Source organism: Vespula pensylvanica, chromosome 10 (genome assembly GCF_014466175.1).
Source record: "Vespula pensylvanica isolate Volc-1 chromosome 10, ASM1446617v1, whole genome shotgun sequence".
Lineage (NCBI taxonomy): Eukaryota > Metazoa > Arthropoda > Insecta > Hymenoptera > Vespidae > Vespula > Vespula pensylvanica.
Window position 1 is genome coordinate 1,423,283 of NC_057694.1, and position 8,654 is coordinate 1,431,936.

At 37.5% G+C, this 8,654-nt stretch overlaps 2 protein-coding genes across 3 annotated transcripts in view; both read right to left on the reverse strand.

The window, feature by feature from the left end:
• LOC122632580 (cGMP-dependent protein kinase, isozyme 2 forms cD4/T1/T3A/T3B) overlaps positions 1-4,501 on the reverse strand; it is a 47,571-nt gene extending 43,070 nt beyond the window's left edge. The window contains exon 1 of one of the 2 annotated variants that reach the window (XM_043819552.1): positions 3,426-4,501. In XM_043819552.1, coding sequence (XP_043675487.1) covers positions 3,426-4,051 — 626 coding nt within the window. In that variant the 5' untranslated portion in view covers positions 4,052-4,501. The remainder of the gene's footprint in view (positions 1-3,425) is intronic. The other variant, XM_043819554.1, reaches the window with a different exon arrangement.
• Positions 4,502-5,416: 915 nt separating this feature from the next.
• On the reverse strand, positions 5,417-6,952 carry LOC122632584. The gene is made up of 2 exons (XM_043819560.1): positions 6,788-6,952; positions 5,417-6,714 (listed from the first exon to the last, which is right to left on the reverse strand). Exon 2 carries the CDS (start codon positions 6,675-6,677, stop codon positions 6,270-6,272), a length of 408 nt encoding a protein of 135 aa, XP_043675495.1. The 5' UTR covers positions 6,678-6,714; positions 6,788-6,952; the 3' UTR covers positions 5,417-6,269.
• Between the last annotated feature and the right edge of the window lie 1,702 nt (positions 6,953-8,654).

The window sequence follows — 8,654 nt, forward strand, 5'->3', positions numbered from 1 at the left end:
AGAAAGGAGGGATACATATACTCGCAAACATGAATCGAACATGACGAGGACGATCAACTCGTTCTTAGTTTCACGGTTGATCGTAAATCTCCTATCGGTTAGGTTAATGATCCTGATAATGAGAAATATGTGTGACAATCTCGTACGAAGCGTATTAATTTACGCGTTCTTCTCATTGAGTTTATTACCTGTTACATCTCCCCTCTTTTCCCTCCCTCCCTCCTTTTCTACCACCACCCTTCATCTGAAAAAGAAAGTTCGCCGAAGAAATGAACGAGTTAGTTCTTCGATCTTCACAGAACATGCGATCATAGATATATAATATACGCAGATAAATCTTTAGGCAAGTATAAATCTTCTAAAGGAGAAAATAGAAATCCGATAGATCTTGTCTCGAAGATATAATATCTCGAATATCAGATAAAAGTTACTCGAGATCGAATAATCTTCTTCTTCGTGGGAAATTTAATTAATATGATTGTTTGTATTATTAATAATATAATTATCGATATTAATAATTAATATAATTATATCAATTATTTAATATGAATATAAATATAATTGTTTATATTATTAATAGTATAATTATTGATATTAATGTAATTAATATTATTATATTACGTTATTATATAAATGTTGCAAAATACTCGACAAATCGGACAACTATTGTTTTTGAGAATAACGCCATTAAATTATTTATAATTTTACGCATTTGAATTATTTATATTGAACTATCGGTACATTGATAAGATAGATCAATTTTTTTTATTTATTTTTATATCTCATGAAATACGATTTCTGAACGAAGAAACAAGAAATACCGGACCTGGAAACGCTTCTTTGGTTTTAAAATCAGTTAAAGATTTTTCTTCTCTTCCATCTCCTTTTTTTTGTGACAGCACCATATATCGTTTTATCTTTGAAGACAAGAAGAAAAAAAAAATAAAAATCTTTAACATTGTTTTAACTCGAAAACGAATATCACTTTTGATTTGCTCATGTTTGTACGAACCTTTTTTTTGTTATTTTAATTATAAAAATATTCCTGTAAAATTTAAGATGTGTTTCCTGTAAAATTCAAGTATATGTACGCCTACATTCGATTATAATTAGTTTTTAATCGATTTGAAAAAATTGGTGTCGATGATCGTTGATAATAACGATTGTGTATCGAATTATTAATAATCGATATTCAATTAATTACGAGACGATAAGAAAATGTCGGGCGAATATTATTCTAAAAATGTTTTTACTCGCTATTCGATTTGTAACGATTGAAAATTATAAACGAATAAAAACGTAAATATTTCATTAATTATTAATTTAATCCTAAATAGGATATTGCGATTATTATCGATTACGTTGATTGTTAATCAATAAAAATATCGAAAGTTGTCGACGCTTGAAAAGAGAAAGTTCTTATGTGATTATTCCTTTTACTTTTTTCGCTATTGATAAAATTTCAATCCTGTTCTCTTATATTTAAAAACATCTTCCGTAGATGAGATGCACAGAGAGAATCGATATTACGCAATCGATGAACGAGGACTTCGGGTAAAGCAGAAGGAAAGTTTGCTGTAACGTTATAGAATGCTATGCGAAATCCAACGAGAATCGATCATTATCGATTGCTTTCTCGATCGAAATGTCGAATGGAATAACTCGAATATATTGGATATTATAAACTCGTATTCGTATCTCAAACACGTATATGCGTTTCTTTCTACGACATTATCTTTTTTAATCCTTTTTAATCTATTTAACTAAAAAAAGAAAAGAAAAAAAGAAAGAGAAAGAAAAGAATATATATATATATATATATAATTATGATATAACTATAATATAATTATAATATATATATATATATAATATAACATAAAATTTACAATATACATAATTAGCAAAAAAGAAAAGGAAAAAGAAAAAAAAAAAGAAGATTCGTAATATAAATTACAAATTTTGTAACAAAAAAAAAAAAAAAGAAAAAAAAAAGGAAAACAGCAAAACAAAAAATGAAACAAGATTAATATACACACGAGTATGTAATTTCAAAGTTAAATGACGTTGTAGAAGGTTAAATCGAGAAAGTGTTAAATTACATGGGTGCGTGTTCATGTATCCATATATATTATATATATATATGTGTGTGTGTGTATTACTATACCCATACCTACATATATATATGTATATGTATATATATCGACCTTCGAATTGACGATCTCTACCCGAATATAATCCGCAACTTTCGGCCTTCCCTTCGAGGCATATACATAAGTTTCGATTTGCGCAATCGAGTCCGCACACAAGCTCCTGCGAATTGAATGCGCGTGACAGGTTGAAAGGTGACTTTGCGATTAAAATACATTGGCAAAAGAAGAGAGAGAAAGAGAAAGAAAAAAAAAAAAAAAAAAAAAAGAAAAAAACAAAATATCGAAATAATATTTTCAACTAGAACTTAATAATTCCAAATGATATTGTAACATCGTAAGTAAATTCTGTACATAAACACACATACAAGAGAAAGAGAAAGAAAGAGAGAGAGAGAGAGAGAGAGAGAGAGGGAGGGAGAGAGAGAGAGAGAGATCGCATATTACGAATAAATAAACATATTTGCAATCTACCTCGTGATAAATGTTTCTTTTCTAACCTAACTAATAATTCACTGCAAGTTTCGTTAGCTTAAGATAATAAAGTGACAAGTAAAAAAGAAACAAGTAAACAAACAAAAATATAATAATAAAACGCAATATCTCTCGAATCTCTTGGGTGCATTTCTCTCTCTCTCTCTCTCTCTTCTTCTCTCTCTCTCTCTCTCTCTCGAGAGTAAAGTTTCGCGATCCACGGAAAAGCACTGGGCGAAAGCGTCACGTGGTACAGACAGCGTTGTACCGTGTGACATACAAACGTGTACGACGGCGAGTGCACGAGCGAGAGAGAGAGAGAGAGAGAGAGAGAGAGAGAGAGAAAGAGAAAGAAAGAGCAAGAGAGAGAGAGAGAGAGAGAGAGAGAGAGAGCGCATATAAGCGCGGACGTAGAGACCACATCGACCACGAGGCGCGAGTGTCGAGAGAGAAAAAGAGAGTGAGAAAGATAGATGGAAAGAGAGGAAGAGAGGGGGTAAAATAAGAAAAAAAAAAGAGTAAAAATAAAACGAGAGGAGAGAAGGAAAGTTCGACGACGAGGGCGATGTCGTTTGAGAGGAATGCGCTTCTCGTGGCTTGTGACAGGTGGAACGAGTGAGTAAAAGAGAGACTTTCCGTGTGTACCAATGTATATACGTATGCATGCGTATGTATATGTATGAGAGAGAGAGAGAGAGAGAGAGAGAGAGAGAGAGAGAGAGAGAGAGAGAGAGAGAGAGAGAGAGAGAATGAGAATGAGAAGAGGGAAAGAGAGGAAGATAAAAAGAGTCGCGTGGCACCAACCTGTCGCTCTTCTCGACTACGGTGAGGGGTGCTAGTTCCTGAAGAGGTGGTTCCGCCGATATACCCTGTGCTCTCTGTTTCCTCGGCCTTGGCTTTGTCGGTGTTGCTGGGGGTATCGGTGACTTGTAAGGTAAAACGCTGAGGAACTTGTCGAGATGACTCCTAAGTTCCTGTATCTCGGCATCGCGCTGCGAAAGTAGGGCCTCGAGTTCGGCTATCCTGTCGTCCTTGACGCGTAGGAGCTCCTGAAGTTCGCGGAGCTTACCCATCGTCGTGGTGACCGGTATGTCGACCGGGAATCTTGGCGGTTGTTGTTGTTGCTGTTGTTGTGGTTGCAATTGTTGTTGTTGTTGTTGTTGTTGTTGGTGATGTTGTTGGTGTTGGTGTTGTTGCTGCTGCGGGTCTTGATATTGTTGATATTGTAAATGAGGATGATCCTGATGGCGTATAGTGCCACCGATTCCTGTGGTATTATTGACGGCGACCGCGGCTACGGTCTGCGAGGAAGCGTCCTCCTCGTCGGCGAGCCGGTGCTGCGTCGACGAGAAGCACAGCGAGTCGAAACACACGCGCATAGACACGCAGGCGTCGCCGATCGGCCCCTTGCACTCGTTATTCTCGTTCATTCAAAATATTATATTGGCCACGAGCGTAAACGTACGCGCTTTTTATCGCGCTAATAATCACTTTTAGACGCGGACGAAACGATACGGTTAGTACTACTACGACTATGATTACGACGACGACCACCACTACGACGACGATGATTATGATTAAGAGCGATACCCGATTCGCTGAGATACGTACACGGACACGTTTTTAAGAGGATAAAAAGAGATAGATAGTGATGAAGAAAGAGAAAGAGGAAGAGACTGTGTGAGAGACAGAGAGAAAGAGATTAAGACGGCTCGTTTTCCTGACGCACCGTCAACGTCGATCGATCGATCAAAAACCGCCGATTTCGCGCCCTCGAAAGAGCGAACAGTCGAAACACGTTCGACCGTCCTTTGCGAGGGCAACTCCACCAGAGCGCGAGACACCGACGACTGTCGTCGACTCGCCACTGTCGCTCGGGCCACGATGCGCATACTACGCGACGATCGTGCACGAGTACGCACGAGAGCGAGAACGAGAAACTCGGCTCCCTTCGGTTTACATCGTCCGACTCCGCCGATAACCCGACCACCTCCTACCTATCTCCCTCACTCTCATCGCCTACGGTCCATCGTCCTCCCCCCACCATTCCCCTACTCCGCATTACGATTCACAACTACGTTCTATTCGATCGGTCGACCATCGTCGCCGCTGACTTAACAGCGATAATCACCCGTCTTCTCATTGGTCGAAACTTTGGCGCTACTTACAAACCGCGTAATCCCTTCTTCGACACATTTCCAAGATTCACTTTATGATATTTTCGAAAGATTTTTACAGTCTATCTCGCAGTTTATTGCGCTAATTATGCAAGTCAGATATCGCCTTTCGCGAAGTATCTACGGTATTATGACTACGCAGATTCTCGTGACTCTGCTTACCCACTTTTTTGTCTCGACGTAACTTCAGTCGTTTGGGACGAACACGTCGGTACCGTCTCGTTGACCATTCCCTGAAGATATCATCGATGTCTTCTTCTTCGTCATTCTGTTCGCACTTTGATGTCAACGATATTTTATTATATTGTAAAATACCTAAGTATTTGGTTGAAAATGTAACTACATAAATCTGATCGAAGGTTGTCGAAGCGATGTCATTATGGCGGACGTAAAAAATACGTTACTACGATTTGAACGCCTCTGCTCGTTCGTTTCAACATTTAATCTTTAGACGCTTTTCAGTAGGTAATAATGATTTGCAGATTTATCGATAATCGATACTACGAACTATACTTACTTGCTATTATCTTTTTGTAGGTTTACATCAGGTTAGGATGTTTTATGGAGATTCTGTGATTTATATTACTTATACAATTGTATTCGATGTATAAATAAAACTTGAAATAATAACGTTGCATTTTATTTGTATATAAGTTTAAATGCAAATTAATTTATGAAAATAATGCTGTGATAATATCACAGATCAAACATGGTAGACGTTTCTTAAAGTTATTGTACTATGTGTTACTTTTATTACGTACAATGTTATTAATATATCTTATCATTTATATATTAATTTATTGCGCTATATAATATTACAATGCGCAAGATGTTTGATACAAAATCTTTTACACGCACTATCTAATAAATTACTACGTATGAAATATTATGTTCTAATGAAAAGTAAAAGTCATGACTTGTATACGTAACCTTGTACATTATATTTTTATCAGGAACATTTGTTCATTATTAATTGTTTTCAATAGTTAAACATCATACATACGATTAATATCGATTACAATCCCTGAGTATAATTTCAGGTATAATACTTACATAAAAATGAATTATGAATTAGGATACATAATTGTATAAATAGCGAAAAATTTGTCAACGCTTTTGATAAATACCTTGATATACGTACGAATTTTAAGTAATATTAGAAACTGTAATAAACGATTAAAAATAGTTTCAGTCTTTGTAAAAATAGTATTACGAGATCTAATCGACGAAGAATAAAATTTTCTATTACTCAAAAATAAACGCATAAAGATCAACTTTTTTATATTGGACGGTTATCTGCTCCACTTACCATCTGCATTTATACCAACGAAAAAAAAAATAACGATAAGAATACTTTCTGCTTTTGTTTCGAGCACGCTTCTATATCTTTCTAAAGAAATATCTTGTACGTTCGCTTACATATTCATTTGTCACAATACATATTTCTAAAATCGACTATCGAATGCTTCTTTTAGAAGTCTCCTTGAGGTCTATGTTTTAATGATCGTCCATAAGGAGATAAGAATGGAAGAATACTACGATACATATCTAGTTTCTTACGTAATTCTTTAATTTTTGCATCGCGCTGTATTAACAAACCTTTAAGTTCTGCCACTTTCTCATCTTTAACACGGAGCATCTCTTGAAGTTCCTTGAGAGTATTAATGTGATCTATCATTATTTCTTCGCCAACGACAAAACTAACCTCACCATCATGCGTTATCGTTGGTACCGTCATTTCCATACCACTTTCTTCTATATTATGGGACGACTGTGGAAAATCATTTTCATTGATACATTGTCGCGTAAATTTGGAACACAATAGATCTAAAGAATGACGCGTTGATTCCATATTCCTCGGTGTAATTACGGGATTCATATTCGTACTTATTATTATTGTATTTTATTGGTCTAACCTATTAAATGATATCGAAAAATTGAAAAATCGATGAATAAATTTATACCAACGTATTATTTATGATTACTTACCAATATTTACGATAGAAATATCATTCCAGAACACTTTAATCAGAAAAATAGCAAACGGTAAAAGCCACAAGTATTAACTGCCGACGTGCGTGCTCGTACTGAGTCGAGTTAATCCGGCGACCTTCGTGTATTCGATAATATGATTGGCGAGCTCCGAACTGGAAGATGAGTTACCGACGGCGCCACTACGGAAAATATATAAAACTACATCTATTATCGTATCTTCGATTTTATTCATTTTTTTTTTATTACGACAATTTTTGATTAAATTAATAAATACATTACTAACGTTACATATTATCGTTCAAATAATTCACTCGATAACGTGAAACTTATTATCGACAAGAAAAAAACGATTTTAGCAAGGTAACGTATTACTTGGGAAAAATCTCACCAGAGGTCTCCACATTTGCCTCGATGATTACGCAGAGTTAAATCAGCGTATTCAAACGATCTTCAAAAATATCGTTCGTGATCGTTTGATTTTACTTTAGTCATGCAAAAGAAAAAGAAAAAGAAAAAGAAAAAAAAGAAAAGAAAAGAAAAGAAAAAAGAAAAACGAGGAAGGAAGGAAGAAAAGATAGAAACAACAATACATGTTATTACGCGGTGAATATAAAAAGGAAAATCATTTCGAATTATAAAGGGTATCACAAAAGCTGGCACCAAAACCATATAACACCAATCCCGATAATTTTCTTTTCGAGTTCATTCGACAAATACATTGGGATGTCTCATATTCGATGGGGTTCGCACTGCGACGAAGGATAGTTACCTAGTTAGAAGTTCACGAATCGAATGCCCGAAGGGAAACTAGGAGGACTTTTGTTGGGAGCTAACCATACGCACATGTACGTGCGTATGTAGTGGTTCTCCTCGAGGAAGCATAATGTCATAATGGAATAGCGATGTTAGTAATAGCGGTTGAGAGAAATAGAGAGAGAGATAGAGAGAGAGAGAGAGAAAGCGAGTTACATAGATAGAGAGAGAGAGAGAGAGAGAGAGAGAGAGAGAGAGAGAGAGAGAGGTCGATTCGTACCTCCTGCCAGTTAGAGGTGGTTGGTGGAGGTGGTGCCGGTGTAGCTCGCGAGTCGGACCAATTTGCATCGCATTGTGTACTCGTTACGCCTCCATCTGCCGTCGGCTGGCACACACTCGCGTCGGCGTCGGGACACGTCGCGGCGATGTAACCACCAGTGTTCGTTCGCCCCGGTGCGTCCTGGCAATCAGCGCCCAGGGATAGGAGCCGTGGAAACCGCGGAAACCCGCAACTCGATTATCGTTTCTGGCATCGTTATCGTTATTAGTCGCTCCATCGCCTAGCTAACGTGGTACCCTCCTCTTCCACCCGCACGCCGCACCAACACCCATACCCGCACCCTGTCCCTTGCCTGGAGAACCAACCCCTTGTCTATATCACTCTCACACTCGTCGGTACCTTCAACCCCTCTTTCCTCTTTAACCTCTCTGTTCTCTATCTTTCTCTCTCTCTTTCTCTTCCTGTCTTTCTCCGTCTCACTCGACGGAGTCTCAATCTGATTATACGCTTTGTCAAAGCTTTAGCACCGGCAGAGAACCGATACCTTTCCATCGGTGCCGATGTACGTTCCCTTGAGTCCGTTCCGCCAGCTGCTTAATCATTAACATCGTTCCACCGTTACCGACCACTCACTCACTCTCTCTCTCTCTCTCTCTCTCTCTCTCTCTCTCTCTCTCTCTCTCTCGTTTACTCATACTCCCTTCTCTCACTCCGAGATCAGGATTCTCACTCTCGAAATGGTCTCAGAGATTGGCAGGAATGGCGATTAACCGTAGCCTCTATCGACGATGCCTTCTCTTAATCGACAACTGATTCTATGGATCGAAA

Coding starts and splice junctions, on each gene's coding strand:
- LOC122632584 (XM_043819560.1), bottom strand. CDS start 6,677: ATGAATCCCGTAATTACACCGAGGAATATGGAATCAACGCGTCATTCT.